Raw genomic sequence first — 17,545 nt, 5'->3', positions numbered from 1 at the left:
AATGAACAGAGCTGAGGATATCACGAAGTTTGATTTTGAAAATCAGATCTTATGCTACCATTTTGGTTTCTTTCATTCTTAAATTTTCCAGATTTTTTTTTTTTAATTAGAATGAATCTTACTAAAACTTGGCCAAAATGTCAGTTTTCCCCTAGTGGAGTTGGGATTGTGATTTTGATATATGCCAATTATATGCCCAAGTATGAGGGGAAAATAGTGAAATCTCCAAGTAAAATAGTACTAGCTTTTTCTGTTTTAATTAGGTGAAATAGAACTGGCTGAATATAGAGAAACGAGTGCATTACAAGACAGCATTCTGCACTGTGTGAGAGAAGAAAGCATTCAGAAAAAAAAGCTACGCTCTTTAAAACAAAAATCTCTTGATATAGGGAATGCAGACTCCCTCTTGTTCACGTTAGATGAGCATCGTAGGAAGTCTTGCATAGATCGGTGTGACATAGATAAGCCTCCTGCCCAAGCTGCTTATATCACCCAACGACAGAACGACCACGGACGTTCTAGACAGAATTCTGCTACAAGGCCTGATAATACTGAAATGTCTGAGAACCTGACCATGGGAGGTTTTCAAGAAACCCGGAGGCCTGTAATACCTGAAGTTAGGTTAAACTGCATGGAGACATTTGAGGTGAAAGTTGACTCCCCAGGACAGCCTGCTCCTAGAGAGGACTTAGATCTCATAGATCTGTCCTCAGACTCAACATCTGGGCCTGAAAAGCACTCTATGCTCTCAACATCAGACAGCGACTCTCTTGTATTTGAGCCTCTCCCACCTCTCAGAATCGTGGAGAGTGATGAAGAAGAGGAGACCATGAACCAAGGGAATGATGGTTCCTCGGGTCAAAATGCTGCCTCCTCTCTCTCCATCCCGAGCCATCCCTCTGTCCTGAGCCTAAGCACAACTCCTCTTGTGCAGGTGAGTGTGGAGGACTGTTCCAAAGACCTTTCTTCTAAAGACTCGGGGAATCACCAGTCAGCAGGCACTGCAGACTGTGGGCTCATAGCCCTGGAAGATCCTACAGACTCTGCAGAACTATCGAAGTCAGAGGAGCTGCGAGACTTTTCCGCTGGCAGCCCTCTAACACTTAAGCAAAAACGAGACCTCCTTCAGAAGTCATTTGCTCTCCCTGAGATGTCAATGGATGATAATACTGACCTTGGCCCTATGGAAGAAAAGCCTGAGGAAGTGCCAAGTTCGGGGGCAAAATCTGTGCTGCTTAAAGTTCCGGAAGATTCTGAGAATCCATCAGAAAGTGAGAAGCCTGACACCAGTGCAGAATCCGACACGGAACAGAATCCCGAGAGGAAGGTGGAGGAGGATGGGGCTGAGGAGTCTGAGTTTAAGATTCAGATTGTCCCCAGGCAGAGGAAGCAGAGGAAGATTGCGGTCAGTGCTATCCAGAGAGAGTACCTGGACATCTCCTTCAACATTCTAGACAAATTGGGAGAGCAGAAAGACCCAGGTAAGCTCTTCTCTTCTTTGAAAACTTCAAGTTTGTGCATCTTACTTGGTAGGGTTTGGCACCAAATATGCATCAAACTCAAATCTTATAATGTCAGAGCGTGACATTATAAGTGCTTCACAGTCTCCCTGAATCCTCCCTGTTTATTGGGACATGGTGGATTCAGATGTGGTTCTACTGGCTTCATGTTTCTGTGTTTGTTGTTTCTAAACTTTACTGTCAGTAGTTGACTACTGCTGGTAACAAGAGGTGATGGTTAGTTGATATCAAGATATGACAAATATGACTTTAGCTTTCTTGAAATAGTAGATGCTATTAATTTAAAACATTTTTTTCATATCATTTTTTTTCCTTGCTGTATTTTAATCTTGATTTTAGTCCAAAGGTAGAACTAATGTGAAAGTGTTAAAATAGTGAGTGGAATTATTGCCTGATTGTGTGTAACCATTTAAGGACTACAGTTGATTATGTATACTGACCTCCCATCAGGATGCAAGTATTACCAGTTCTAACTAGTCCTAATTCATGAATACTATTTTATGGTCAAGTTGTCAAAGGATGTAGATTTCCTGCGTCCAAGTGTCATTTTCTGTGTTATGTTGGAGGTACTATTTTTACAAATATAACTTATTTTTTATTTTATTTTTGAGAGAAAGAGACAGACAGAATGAGCATGCCAGGACTTTCAGACTGCTGTGAATGAACTCCAGATGCATGTCCCCCCTTGTGGTGCATGTGTGACATTGTGTACTTGCACTACTGTGCATCTGGCTAAGTGGGACCTGGAGATTTGAACACGAGTTCTTAGGCTTCGCGGGCAAGCACTTTAACTGCTAAGCCATCTCTCTAGCCCTACAAACATAACTTTTAAAAAGTAACAAGCTTAGAGCACACTTCACCCCAAACTACAGTCTCCTGTACTTTACAGTACTGATGGGAACAATTCTCCTGTCTTAGTTTAGACCTAAGTAATGATGATGGTGATGATGGGGCTCTTCAGGAAAATGACAGAGACAGTTATTTTCCATATTCATAGACTAGAGAACACTGAGAAATAGCAAAGCCTTTGGAGACATTTTGTCTAGGCCCTAATTGAATAGGAGAGAGTTCTGAAGCTAGGAGGCAATACAACTTACCCCAGTTACCCAGCCAGGCAGAAGTCATGCTGGGTCCCTCCTTGTGATTCTAGTTCTGCTTTGCCCACCAGTCCACCCAAAAGCAACTACTTCAAGGAATGCTTGGACTCTTTATCTGACCCAGATATTTTTAGAGGTGTCTAGCTATGCTCACTTTATAGGACACAATAATGTACCTCAAAGATGCTCTGTAAAAATCTGTTGAGAGAACATAACTATGTTTGGTAAGGGTCGTGCTCCAGCCAGGTGGGGAAAAGAGATCCTGTAGTAACAAGAAAGTATAAAAAGTCAAGAAGGCTTTAAGGGAAGATGGGACATCTTATTGTGTGGAGCCAGGAAAGCTGTTGCATATGGATGGCGGACAGCATTGGCCTAGCAACTATGTAGGTCTACAGGGGAAATGGGTGATAGTTAAGCTGTATGTAGGTTATTGTATATGCTTGTGTATGCATATGTGTTACCTTCTCTATTTACCCTTATGTCTAGTTGTTCCCCAGCAACCATGGAAGAAACTGACTGCATAGTCATATAGAGCAGAACAGAGAAATGTATCTAATGACAATGGAAATACATCTAATTTTTTTATAATGCACATCACAGTATACCATTGTGTCTGTATGGCATTCTACCTCCCACAGACATGCAGAAGTCCTGCCTTTCCACGCTGGGAGCACTGGAAGGGGCAGGGCCCACATGCTCAGAGCATGACTCAGGCTTCCCCGGACTTTCTTGACTTTATCAGCAGGAGTAAGAGAGGCCCAGACACCTACCTCTCCTAATCCCCACAAACTCATAGCCTTGCCACTGATTGTTATTATTATTATTGACTCATCTCTCTGTTAGTCCCTTTAGGAGTCCCCGGAACCGGGACTGCTTTTCATCTGCTTCACTTGATTTCTGGAAGCCTTTCAGTTCTGAACAGTTTCTCACTCTGCTCTGACTCTGAAAAGCCTTCCCCTTTACCCTCAGAAATTCATGGGTCCTTCATCAGGAAAGTCCATTATATATTTGTTTGTTCTCTTTCTCTCTCTCATTTATTTCCTCTGCCTTCCTGGTCTAATGCAAGTCTACCTTTTCCTGAGGACACAGTTTTCCCAACAGCCCACGTAACTGAATGTGACACTGGGCTTGGGCTGTCGGTTGGTGTCTTCCTTGTTCATCATTGCTCCTCTCAGACCATTGCTTATCTCTGAATGTCATATCATCAGACTATCTCACTCACAGTCTCATTGTCACAATATTACTAATACCTGACTCTTTCTCATCTGTTGATACTTACAAATCCTGTCTGAATTCATATTGTTTCAGTGTTAAGTACTGAAGACTTTTCTGACACTCTGGCTTCTCAGTTTCTTGAATTCATCTTCTCCAGTGTTTTTATCCTCTACCTTACCTCATTTCTCCTTTTCATAATCACATCACAGACTTGTTGCCAATAAACATCTTCCCATGAAATCAGATCTATCCCTATTCGATTGCATCTCCCCCCCCCACCATGTGCATGTTCTTGACCTGTGTTTGGGGGAGACTACATGATAGAAAAATAATACTTAATCTTATATATCTAAGCATATTAAGAGATTTTGGGAAAATTTACTAAAGTTATATTTTTTGATAGCAAGAACTTATTAATCTGGCAATAATATCTACCAAAAAGGCCTCTGAGAATCAAAATTCAATGTTCCACAAATATCCCATTTTAAATGTGAAGTCATAATTTAATTTTCTTAGCTCATATAAACTATTTTCTGATTTTTAATAGAGCCAGAAAACTGCTTATTGTTTATATTTTTTCCAGATGGTATATGTGTCCATAAACTGAGCAAATGAAAACAGGTTGCAGGTTAGGATATAAATTTACTGGTATTAGTTTTTCTTTTCAATTTATGTAAATAACGTTAGCAAAAATAAGAATGTTTATTATAGGAAAAAGAGAGGGCCTAGAGGTTTTGATGTCCTTTCTTGGACAATGTACAAGCTGCCTGGCAGTGAAGGAGCAATTTATAGGCTTCTAGCTGACTAAGGAAAGTATACAGTGACATTAACTGGAGATCCCAGACATGTTGCAGCCCATGTAAGGCTTACTTATCTCCTCAGGTTCATTTCAAAGTACACTGTTCATGGTCACAAATGCTTTCATTAAAATATGTGTATAGCAACACTCTGAATATTCTAAATTAAAGTCTGACAATTGCAAAAAGATAGATGTTCCAAAACCAATGCCCAGAAGCTTTGTCCCAGGCCCTCACCTATATCAATGTTAGTCTGATTTCTGACAAAGCTGGTTTCATGATCACTCAGTGAGGGAATGCATCATTCAATTGTATGTGTGGTGGATTGATTTGTAGTAAGAACAAACAATTGGCATTCATGGAAGGAAGAGACAGTGCTTTTAAATTTAAAGCTTGAAGCCATTTAGGGTGGGTTTCCCTGGTTCAGAGCACAGAGTGGTCAAAGTAGCCCATGTGGTGATTCTTAGCTGGCGAGATGCTCAGTGTTGCCTTGCCCCTGCTGTGGTAAAGTATTTTACAACTGTGAACACCATTAACTTTTCAGAAAGTTTTAAGGATAATCTGGATAATTATCTGAAAATTATATAAAATAATGTGGAGAGTTTAATTTCCCATTATTGATAGATTAATAACACAGTACTGTACACAGAAAATGATAGTGTCTTATATCCAACTAACAAAATATAAGGTACGAATTATTAGTTCTTGTTTCACATTAGATTCAGCATTGCTCTTAAATTATTCTTGCTTCAACATTTATAGACAAGTAAACATTAGAGTGCACAAAGTTTGGACATAATTAGTAAATAATAAATAAAAATTAATTAAGGGCAAGTGTTCTGTAAGGACATAAGTGGATCTCCTGGCTCAGGGATTGCTTTTTAGAAGAAGTGTCTTGAAAGCCACCATGCAGGTAAATCTACTGAAAGCTGAGATACAAATGAGTAGCAAACTACCAGACAAAGGTAGAAAGGGGTGGGATGGCATAGTAACTCCCTGTAGGTACTAGATGAAAAGAAATTGAGGATGGAACATTGAAGTTCTCTACAAGATTTTGAAACTAGTGTCTACATAATCCCTTCAAAGTAATTATTAGAGCCATAAGGCATATAAAGATCTAAATGCGCCTAGCAGACATGAGGGAAAGAGACATGGAAGGGTCCTTGAACATTTTTTCATTAGTGTCTTGAGTTGTAAACAGTATTTCCATTTGTAGATCCTTCTGCTAAAGGACTTTCAACTTTGGAAACGCCACGAGACTCTTCATCCGCCCCTACATTAGAAGCAGGCGTGCCAGAAACAAGTAGTCATTCCTCAATAGCAAGTAAGATTCCTCTTGGGATTATGTGACTTACGTACTGATCTTGGAACATGATCTGTGTTTCACTGTCTTCAGTTTTGCAATGCCCCCATCCTTTTTAAAAATCCCTGTTAGCTTCTTCAGTGATACCATGTTGTATAGTCTATGAAACCCTGAGGTGTAGCATGACCTACATTCATCCATACCTCAAATGTTTGACTAATTATATAGTTACAGATTGCCAAGAATCCTAATTTGTTAAAGAATAATTGATGAATTTTATCATTTAAAAAATTATATGTTATTAGCCTAGTCATAAAATATGGAACCAATATGTGACACAGGAAAAGCATTGTTCATGGCAGAATTTCACATGGGACACATTTGTTTAATTTTAATCACTTCTATCATCACCAACAAAACTTTATCTAGATCCTGACAAAATAAATATATCATATATCATGACTCCATAGGCATGACTAAGTAGCCCTCTTGGATTAGAAAATAAAAATGGCCTGACATGTTATAGGAGGTTTAGGAGGTGAGTATTTTGAAACTTCTTTTATTGTTGGGTGCTAGATTTTTGTCCATGAGAAGTTTAAGTTCCATTGAGGGTCCATTAGGGTATCTACATAGCTCAGTAGGGCCTGGGGTCAAGCGATTTTAGCATGAACAATTCTTGACAGGAATCCAAGATGCTTTGTCACCTGTGCGGATAGACTTTGTGTTCCACTTGGATGCTGCCTGAAGAGCTAGTCAGTTTTCATCTGATCATCTTTTGAAATGAGGCTGGTCCTGAAAAGCCAGATAAAGATCTTAACGTAAACACCGGGCTGGTAGTAGGACGCATCTCCATTTTCACAATTCACTCATGCGTGCACTCACTTGTGCTTCATTCAGAAATTACCGCTTGTCGTCTGGTGGGGGCCTGGCACCATGCCTGTCCCTGAGGATTGAAGGTGAATAAATGAGACAGCCTTTGTTCTTACTCCATTTACTCACAGTTCTCTTGTGTCAGGCACTGTGCTGAATGGTTTGCATGCAGTGTGATTCTTTCCTGTTCAGAAACCAGCACCCCAGCAGATTCTTGACGCTATTTTGTAGCCTGTGAAGAAGAGGTTCCAAGAGGCTGAATGACTTGCCTAAAGTCATGCAGCTACTGAATGAGAGAGACAGGAAATGATGCCAGGTTGATTAGATTTTCAAGATGTTTTGTTGTTGTCTGTTTCCTTTCTTTCTTTTCTTCTTCTTCTTCTTCTTTTTTTTTTTTTTACTATATTGCACTGCCTTAGAATAATTCCAAGTTAATGGTAAGATTAAAGAAATTCTGAGAAATAGTTTCCAAGTGGTAGTTATTTGGTCTTTGGTGGCAAAGAAGTATGGCTAGTTCTCCATCTAATTGTTCATGTTTTATCTTGAAAAATGTTTGATAGCACGATAAAATGCCAATTTTAAGTGTACATCACTAAAACTATGTTAGTATGTTTTCTGTCCCTCATTTTCATGAATCATCTAGAAGAAAAAGATGGTGAATTCTAATCAGAATTCCAAGTAGGTATGACTCGAGATAAGATGACAAATCACTGTGTTGGTTAAATGTGTGAAAAATAAACGTATTAAAGGTGTCATGATCTCAATCATTAGTGACTTTTCTTTTTGGATTTAGTTTGGCACACTAGATTTCCTCCTTTCCTGTCCTTGCCATTAAAAGCATGAAGTTTTAAAATTTTGCTTTTATTTATTTATTTGACAAAGAAAGAGGGAGAGAGAGAGACAGAGAGAATGGGAGCGCCAGGGCCTCCAGCCGCTGCAAACTAACTTCAGACATGTGCGCCCCTTGTGAATCTGGCTAATGTGGGTTCTGGGGGATCAAACCTGGGTCCTTTGGTTTTTTAGGCAAGCGCCCTAACTGTTGAGCCATCTCTCCAGCCCAAAAGCATGTATTTTATAATCTGGTAGTATCCTTTTGGAGACATACTGCCAGATGCCTTGTACGCTTGGATTGATTACTCTTGGGGACACCACTTTAAAAATACCCAAGAGGCTGGAGTACAGCTCAAAGATAGAGTCTGAACCTAGCATGTGTGAAACTCTGGGTCCTAGCCTCAGCCCTGCAGATCAAAACTAAACAGAGAATTGGAGAAATTGCTAAGATACTAGAGGCTATTAAATCATTATTTGACTGAGTCTGAAGACTGCAACTCATTTTTTAAAGGTTGTTGAATCTCTTAAATAATTTCTTCTTTTGGCTGGGATGTGATTCAATGCAAGGGCATGTGTTGAAATGAGGAGAACCTGGTTCGATCCCTAGTGCTACAAAAAGAAAGGAAAAAAAGATTTCTGTTTTTGAATTTTTCTGCAAGCTGTACTTTTTAAGTGAGTTAGAAAATTATAAAATTTACCAATTAACAACAAAACCAATGATGTTAAATATTAGCTCATGAGTTGTTTCCATGAATTCAATTACTATGGATGCCAAGACACAAGAATTTCCTTCATATTCTTTTCTAGCTTAATTTATCAGCTGATTGTTTTGTAGCTGGCCATGCCATGACCACCATAAGCTGAGCAGCATGATAATTACAGTGAAAATGATGCTATAATTGATTTTACTCCATGCCAAATTGTTGCCTTGCTACAGTGGCCATGAAACCTATGCATCATACGTAAGGCTGTCCAGGGCCTGTGCAACATCCTGGTCTGTTCCATTCCTCTCTAGGCCACATATTTATAGTTCATAGCTTTGGTTTCTGAAATTGCCCCTATAAGTGAGGGGTTGAAAATATAAGCTGTTGAACATCCAGGTTTTGGGGGTCATGCAGAGAGAGTATCGTCACTGGGGAGACTCTGCCTCTCACACTAGGCTGGTGGGTAGGGCTGATGGAACTCTCACAGTAGAATAGGAGTGGCAGAGGTGGGCTTCGGCTGAACTCAGCAGTCAACTGACAGGATGATTTTTTTGTTGCTTCTTGTTTGGAAATACTTGTAGCTTTTCTTTTCATTGGTGAGATATCTGTCAATCCTTAATTTCAGAATTAAAAAAAATTCCATTGTTTTCTAAAACAGAGGCATGTCTTAGGACATACTTGTGGGATGTCATTTGATTCACAGTTTTCAAACAGCAGGCAGAAGCTCATACATAATAGAGCTGGGCGTGGTGGCACACGCCTTTAATCCCAGCACTCGGGAGGCAGAGGAAGGAGGATGGCCATGAGTTCGAGGCCACCCTGAGACTCCATAGTGAATTCCAGGTCAGCCTGGGATAGAGTGAGACCCTACCTCAAAAAACCAAAAAATAAAAAATAAAAAATGGTAATAGCATGGACTTTGGAGCCAATATGTTTTGGTTCAGGACCACCTCAGTTATTTTTTACTTCAATTACCCTATTGAAAAATTAGGGTTGCCGGGCGTGGTGACGCATGCCTTTAATCCCAGCACTTGGGAGGCAGAGGTAGGAGGATTGCCATGAGGTCCAGGCCACCCTGAGACTCCATAGTGAATTCCAGGTCAGTCTGGGCTAGAGTGAGACCCTACCTCGAAAAACCAAAAAAAAAAAAAAAGAAAAATTAGGGTTGATATGTACCAGTCTACTGCAACATGTACATACATGCACACATACCATATACACATATATGATAGGGGGCATTGTAGGATATAATAAAGGCTGAAACTGAGAATGTACAAGCTTCATGAAAGAAATTAAGCTATAAATTCAAGGTAGTACCATCTGTTTTAAATCCTTTTTGGAATGCGGCAGAGTATAATCATATCTAATTCATTGGTAACTGGGGCAAATATTTATGGACTGCAGCAGATCAATGCTGAAGGCACTGTTATTATTATTTATAAGGAGATGCTTGGAATAAGAGTCCCTTAGTTTTTCACATGGATAGGAGTATGTAATTTATATTTTTAAAAAGTATGAATGGCTAGTGAAGAGTCAATTAAGATTCATATGGATGTGTAGACCCTTTGTGTACAATGGAAAATTTATTCCCCTTAGTAATCATTTCCTAATTTCCTTCATATAGCTCAGGATAGGCAGATGAAAAGGGGATCTCTGGGAGTTCTGACAATGAGCCAGTTAATGACGAGACAGCTGGAGCGTCAGTCTAGCGCCCCCCATAACATCAACAGCTGGGACACTGGTGGGTCAAGCCTTTTCTTCTTGTTTTACTTCAGATTAGCTAATGCCACTTTCTCTGTGTCCATTCTAGTCCCGTGTTAAGGAGTATTTTGTCTTGTGTTCTTTGTTGCAAATATTTATTTAAAAAACCTAAAGCAATAAGTCTGTTGAAACTTTACAAATGTTCTTCCATCTAGATGGGCCCAACTCCTTTCTTCTAAGACCCCGATTTCAGATGTTAGGTTATCTATCTGGGGAGGAGGGAATGGAAGTATGATTTCATGATACAAACAAAAGCCCCACCAGGTAATCAATGTCCTTTTCTAAAATCTCAATTATAGGTATGAAAATAGGTGACTATTAAATAACAAATGCCAGCTCAGTGTCCTCATGATCTGCCAGTAGGTTTGGGCATAAGTTGTGTTTTAGCCAGCAGGACCAGTTACCAGGTTACGGCTGCACACCCTCATGCCCATAACTCAGAATGGCATCGAACTTGTGTCAGAGGACAAAGTGACAGCCATAACCCATCTATTTTAAACATGACCACTGTGTGTTTTCTTAATGTTACCACACTCTGCACATGTACTGTCTTCACAAGCCTGTAGTTCTGCCTTAATCCTCTCTTAAGTGCCAACCTTTCATGGTTTTTCTTTTCATAGAAATGGGTCATTTGAGGTTCGAGAGTCTATGTATGAAAGCACTTTGAAGCATGCATGCATGCGTTGTGAGATTGTAAAGGCTTATGGTTGCAACATGCTTTGGAGCCAGTGCAGATACTCACATTTTAGTTAGTCCTTTCTGGCTATAGTTACGAGATTACCTTAATATTCTTTACTATGGAAAGGGGTTAAAATATCCACAAAAACAAAAATCTTGAGTTATTTTTCAAATTTTATGTATGACATCTTATTTGCCCTTTGTTATTTTTCCAAAAAAAAAAAAAGGTCATCTAACTAATTGACTCCTGTCTCCCATACCCAAACTCTGTATGCAACAGTTTCTAGCAAGAATTTATGAGTGTTCTTAACATATTAAAGGTTTGGTGTTTTCTTCTTGGTTGGTATCACCTTGAAGCAAATAGTGAACAGCCAAAAGCCACTAGGCAAGGAAAAGACACTGGATAGCCACCTGCAGAAAGTGATTTGGTTTGAGTGCAGTTTCTCTGTCATACCAAATAGGACCAGGCTTATCTCTCTATTGGTATGAAATGCAAGGATCTGAGAATGCAAGCAGCTTTGCTTGGTTAGGTCTCCAGTACCAAAAGCCCAGGCTGTCCTGGAGCTCTGAAACTTATTTTACCATGCTGTATTATAGCTCAGCCTAAGCCAACTATTTTATTTGTTTAATGTATCTCTCTCTCTCTCTCTCTCTTTATATATATATGTGTGTGTGTGTGTGTATATATATATATATATAGAGAGAGAGAGAGAGACAGAGAGACAGAGAGACAGAGACAGAGACAGAGAGGCAGATAGAGAGAATGAGTGTACCAGGTCCTCCAGGCACTGCAAATGAACTGCAGATGCATGTGCCCCCTTGTGCATCTGACTGACATGGGTCCTGGGGAATCAAACCTGGGTCTTTAGGATTCTCAGGCAAGCGCCTTAATTGCTAAGCCATCTCTCCAGCCCTAAGCCAACTATTTTAGATTGACTACAATTACAACCTAGTTTAACTGACTAAGCACAGCTATTTAAAAAAAGGCAAATCTCAATTTCTGATGTGCATTTTAGTTTTAAAAAACCCTACATGATGCCAAATAACCCATTTAGCCATATTTTTTACATTTCAATCAATCAGACTTCTGTGTTCTTGTCACTTTGATTTCTCATCTTAATTCATTTATATGCTGTCTGAGTCTTTCACTGGGGTTTTTCTGGGATTCTTTTCCAAGTTTTTATCCTCTTAGCTCTCTAGTTTTCAAGTCCCACCAGAGTTTTATACCAGTGTCCTTGGGTTTGTGTGTGGGGGGCACATAGTGTCTTCATGCGTGTGTGTTTAGATGCTTGTGCCCCTTGAGCACACGTGCAGAGGCCAGAGGAAGATGTCAGGTGTCCTCCTCCATCACTTGCACATCTTATTTTCTGGAAGCATGGAAGCAGTCTCTCACTGTGCCTGGAGCTCCTTGCTTTAGGGTTAGGCTGGTTGACCAGGGAGCCCCAGTAATTGCCTGCCTCTGTGCTATGCAGGGATGGGGTTACAGACGTGCACAGTCAGTCCTAGCTGGCTTTGTAAGTGGGTGTTAGGGATTGAACTCAGGTCCTTATGCTTTTACAGCAAGTGCTGTTAGCTGCTGAGCCATCTCCCCAGCTCCTCTAGGATTTTTTTCTTTTTTTGGTGATAGGAGGAGGGCTCTCACTATGTTGCCCACGAAGATCTCAAACTCCTGGGCTCAAATGATCCCTTTGCTTCAGCATGCTGAAGAGCTGAGCCTACAAATATGCACTATTGTACTTGGCTTCAATATTCTCATTTTTATTAGTGCCATCTGAGCTCAGGGGAGACGATACGAATGTGTATTATGATGTTAGGTGGCATGTCACTCTATAGCACACATAATGATCAGTAGTTTCCAATAAGAACTAATATGGTCATGAAGACATGCTGAGAAAGGTAGCTCCAAACATGGGTCTTGATGGATGTGCCTCAGCATGCATCAGCTCACTCACAGAATATCTGCTTCAGGTTAGATGGCTTGTTCTTTGCCTCTTCTTCCATGTGTCTAAGCATTCCTGAAGCACCTCTCCATTTCTGCTCTTGTCTCTTTCTTGTCCATCCCTCAAATTCCTGTCATTCCTCCTACCAGGTCCACGTGTTTTCCATATTAACTTTCTGGCCATTATCCAAATTATCACTTATGTATTTATTGATTTGCATAAAACATTTCTTTCATGGCCATGACAATAGCGCTTCATGTTAGGAGATATGGGATTTGTACTTTTTTGAGGTCAAGTGAGATCTGGAGTGTTTTTTTTTATGTGAATATTTGATAGTTTTAGAGACTCCCCTGCTTTCAGATGCATTTCATTTAACTGAATCAAGATTGAAGCAAAACCTTGAATAATCCTACCCGAAGTCTGATCTTTAAGTGTTAATAATCAGTAACCACAATGACAAGAGTTGCCCTATGAGATGGTTTGTTATATCTGCTGTGCTGTGAATTGTACTGAACTGACTGTATTGAAGACTGAAACACTCTATTTATCCACAGAACAGATACAGCCCGGGAAACGCCAATGTAATGTGCCAATGTGCCTAAACCCTGACCTGGAGGGACAACCGCTGAGAATGAGAGGTTGGTTGAGTCACAGGGTCTCAGACTGTAGAAGTGAAAGACTGTCAGTGACCAAGTCACCCAACAGGTGTCGATACCTCTTCTTTCGCAGCTCCTTGAAGGGGTCCATGCTTTGCAAAACACTCCCAGAGACAGGTGGCCTGACAGCTCGTCTGTGAACAAGGCCTGCAGAAAGTTCTTCCTTACAGTGACTTTCTAACCCTTGGGGTCACACAGAACTAGTCTAGCATCTCTCATATGACATTGTGGACATTTGGAACTAGCCACTCATTTACTTATCCTCCTTGGGCATCTCTGGGCTCTTCAGCGTCCCTCCTAGGATACATCAGTTTTCCATACCACCTCATATCTAGTTTTCTTATATAAGTCAAATATCTATATTTCCTCCAGAATGTTGAGACTGTGGTGAACAGCTTCTTTTCCAGCTTTCTGAATTCTCTATTGAAAATATACACTTGATATTTTGCTGCTCAAGGGAGCAACTGAGCATACATCTGTGCTAAGATCATTATAATTTTCATTTTCAAAGTTAGACCATGAATTTTAACTACAAAGTAGTTAATACTTTTGTTCGTCTTAAAATTCAGAAGGCAGGCTAACCTGAGGGTGGGGGGGAGCCTTATGACCATGTCTCCTAAGCTGTGTCTTAAATCAAGACCTGTTTTAGATCTAGACCACACTGCTAATTTGGTTTTCCTAAGGAGTGAGGAGATTTGCATGTCAGCGTCCCTAAGCATGCTTCTTTGGTGATGACTAGCAATTTTAGCCCTTTATCAGGTAAGGTGATACTTCTTGTCAGTGAGGCCAGGAAGAAACTTTTATAAGTAGAAGTCAGGGTGGTTGAACAAATCGTTGGTGCTTGGTCATGACCTAGAGGCAGGAAGGTAAAGGGAGCAAAGATGTGGACTTAGTCTGTCTTTCATTAGTGTAGCTGGGTGACTGACACGTGCATGTTGTTATGGTTTCTTCTGTCTCCAAGATTCCCAAGGTGGCTTTTGTTAATATTTCCAGCTTTGAAGTTGGCCTTTGGAGGTGGTCCCTCAAATACATCTATTTCTGCTTTTAGTTCTTTACACAGGATATTCAGGAAGAGAACCAGTAGGGAGCAGTGGCCTCAGAAGTGTTGGCAGCAACCGGGGGTCAGTAATGGATGCTGCCTTTAACATTGCAGACTTACTTATGACTCCGTTATAGCAGAAGGTCACTAAGGCCTATGGCTTCCTCTTTGAAATGTCCTGCTTTCTCCATATACAGCACTCTTTGCTTCCACTTAAGTAGCAGGATCCAGGAATCTATTGATTCAGATAATGTGATTCAGTAAGGACCAATGCCATTCACTTAACCTGTGTGCTCTGATAGGTGACGCCACCAATGCTGCATCATACATTCTGTGTGATGGGAGCGAAATGCAGCTTCACAGGGTTGTTGTCAAAAACACCTCATGGGAGGTAATGATTGTTTTGAAACCATCAAAATGACTGACTCCCTCTGTTTCCCATCATGATCTTGACTCCCAGTTGTTTGTTTTTAAGTCCCTTTCTTATGTGTCTTGTAAGAGTGTATAGATCAATCAGTGCATGTTTTCTGGAATGAACTTTTCTGCTTTCTGCACAGGCATTGTGACATCTAGTCAACGTGGTTGTCAGTGATCAAGAAATTTGGAGCATTGTATTTAAGCTTTCTAGTTTCTTGAGGTAGTTTTTGCAGTGTCACGTGGTATTTCCCAATGATCATGTCTTCCCTTATCTTGGCCTAGTTCTTGCCTGTTCTGTTAACCTGGTGATACTTGTGACACTCTGCTTCTACGCAAAGCCACATCTTTATGAAACCACCAGAGATCTTTGTTAATAATACACTTAGAGGCATCCAGGAACGAATGTAACCTCTGAGACAGGTGATAAATGTAGCAGAAAAATTTGGGATTTTAGGAAGATAAAGATATTTTCAGATACTTCTCTTTTGTGTTTGGGTTTGCGAGCCCTCTGCTTCCCTGAAATACAGTTTGTAATCTTTTCTTGGGCAAGGTGGTTGGTAGCATGGAACTTCCATACTGCTTTTCTTTCCAGAGTCAAACACTGCCTCCTCGGCTAGGTTTCTAAAATTATTATTTTGATTCATGTAGAAACCATTCTCTCAATCTTGAGCCTCTACTTAAGAAAAAATCATACATTTTTTTCAGCACTGAGTTCCTTGATGAGAAATATATTATTTGATACCAGCTTTTTTCTGCCTCCTTTTCTGCTTGAAGAACTCAGATCCACAGTTACTACTTTGCAAAACATGCTCTTATTCAGGATTACCACTTGGAGGCTTGTCTTGGATGCCTCATTTGCACAGTTCCCAGGGAATCTGCCCAGTGCCGTAGCTTTCTTAATGGAGAACACCCTCCCAACACTCAACACGTATTTATCACTGGTGTATGTTGCTAAGATTCCTGCGTCTGATTTTTTAAAAAGAAAATTCAAATTTTTTAAAGAGATCCCATTGATTGGCTGAAGTGGAGTGAGCCACCAAGTCAAACACTTGATGTTTCATTTATAAATGCTTACATTTGAAAGATGAAGTCTTTTTGTTTGAGCTCATATTAATCTCCCATGTAGAGAACTGTACTAATATTTTGTAACTCAAATACCCTCTCTTGCTTAGGCATGTGAACTTCTAGGCTCTTACCACCTATTCATGTCAGTGACATGTTAATGTTGAAATACAGTTATGCATTCAGAAGTGCAATATTATGTGGACAGATCTAAGTTATGCTAGTGTAAAAAAGGAGTAAGTGGTTTAAGGGTCCCCTGGAATAGAATTGTCTCATTTGTTGTCTCAATTGTCTCATCTTTGCCTTAGCTGAACTCTTTTGATTTTTTTTTTCAATGTTAAATGGCAAAGGAGAGGTAGACATCTCACTCTTACAATCACACAAGCAGAAACAAATCAGTCCGTCTTGACTTTGTTTTACTACTGAGGAATTTCCTGCGGATGTGGCCTTCAAAGGGTTAATGCAAGAGAATGCAGACTTTCCTGGGCCCAGAAGCTGATCTTTATTCATGGTTGTCTCTTTGCTGCTTACCCAGGCGCTACTAAATCCAGCCTGCTGTCAGCACCCAGCGTAGTCAGTATGTTTGTGCCTGCACCCGAAGAGCTCACCGATGAGCAGCCACCGGTGATGACGGACAAGTAAGCTCACTTGCTATTTTCTTCACTGTGTACGCAGAATTGGATCTGGTCACCAGGGCTGTGAGGAGCTGCCAGAGGAGACATGTTTTGCTTTCAAGTCATATTTTGTTTTGCCAACAAGTGTGGCTGTCAGTGTTGGCATGCCTTTGTGGTTATAGAGAGGCTATGTTGGATGGGTAGTGTTTGCTTGTGTTTTGGCACTTTCCTTTTTATTTAGATGGATACGAAAATACCACCTGTCTCTGGCAATAACTTAACAGCAGTAAAATTCCTCAGCCAGAGGATTCAAATTGTTACACTGGGGGGGCGGGGGCGGAAAGATGAAACTCTACTCTTACTCCATCCTGGCAGAATGCATTCTCTGAATCTTAGACTGCTTAGTAACCTCTCTGCTTGTTGCCTCCCATAGCCTCACATTTCTTCTAGAATAAAGCCCAAGTGCAGGGAATTTGAGTGTGTGAAGGAATGGCTCTGCCCTCTTTCCTCAGCCCCCTCTCCCTTTCCAGAGCATCCCAGATGTGTTCTCTCCTCTGAGGTTGCACAGGAGCCCTTCTCTTCGTACTTTCTTCCTGGTGAACTCCTTCCTCTTCACGCTTTAAGACCCACCTTAAGCAGAGTGCCCCTAACTCCATGAAGCAGGATTAGTTGTGCCATTCTGCAAATTCCAGTAGCATCTATTCTGATACTCATCACATTGTATTTTATTTGTTTAAATCATACATGCATGTGTTCTGTAGTAGACTGTGAGTTCTTTGGGAATTAGGACAATTTCTTCTATATTTTACACTTATATATGGGCTTTCCATATCTTGCCTGGCATACAAATACTCTATCAGTGAGTGTGAGAAAGAATAAGATTTGTAAGGATTTGCATTTGGTCTGACCCTCTTGGATGAGAAAAGGCTTCTTGATAAAGGTGACCCAATTGGCCAGCTGGGTAAGCTTCCAATAAAAGGAGGAGGAGTGTGAGGTAGAAAGAGTGTCACGAATTCCAGGTAGGAGCCACTCGAGACTCAG

The 17,545-nt window shown here is 40.5% G+C and overlaps 1 protein-coding gene across 10 annotated transcripts in view; it reads left to right on the top strand.

Moving 5' to 3' along the window:
* Positions 1-17,545, top strand: part of Unc79 (unc-79 homolog, NALCN channel complex subunit) — a 271,086-nt gene that overhangs the window by 194,110 nt on the left and 59,431 nt on the right. For 6 of the 10 annotated variants that reach the window (XM_045155122.1, XM_004649317.2, XM_045155118.1 and 3 more), the window contains 5 exons: positions 264-1,481; positions 5,846-5,953; positions 9,962-10,078; positions 13,271-13,354; positions 16,426-16,528. In XM_045155122.1, coding sequence (XP_045011057.1) covers positions 264-1,481; positions 5,846-5,953; positions 9,962-10,078; positions 13,271-13,354; positions 16,426-16,528 — 1,630 coding nt within the window. The remainder of the gene's footprint in view (positions 1-263; positions 1,482-5,845; positions 5,954-9,961; positions 10,079-13,270; positions 13,355-16,425; positions 16,529-17,545) is intronic. The other 4 variants (XM_045155123.1, XM_045155121.1, XM_045155124.1 and 1 more) reach the window with 2 other exon arrangements.

Source organism: Jaculus jaculus, chromosome 7 (assembly GCF_020740685.1).
Source record: "Jaculus jaculus isolate mJacJac1 chromosome 7, mJacJac1.mat.Y.cur, whole genome shotgun sequence".
NCBI classification, from domain to species: domain Eukaryota; kingdom Metazoa; phylum Chordata; class Mammalia; order Rodentia; family Dipodidae; genus Jaculus; species Jaculus jaculus.
This window is presented reverse-complemented; position numbering and strand designations above follow the sequence as displayed.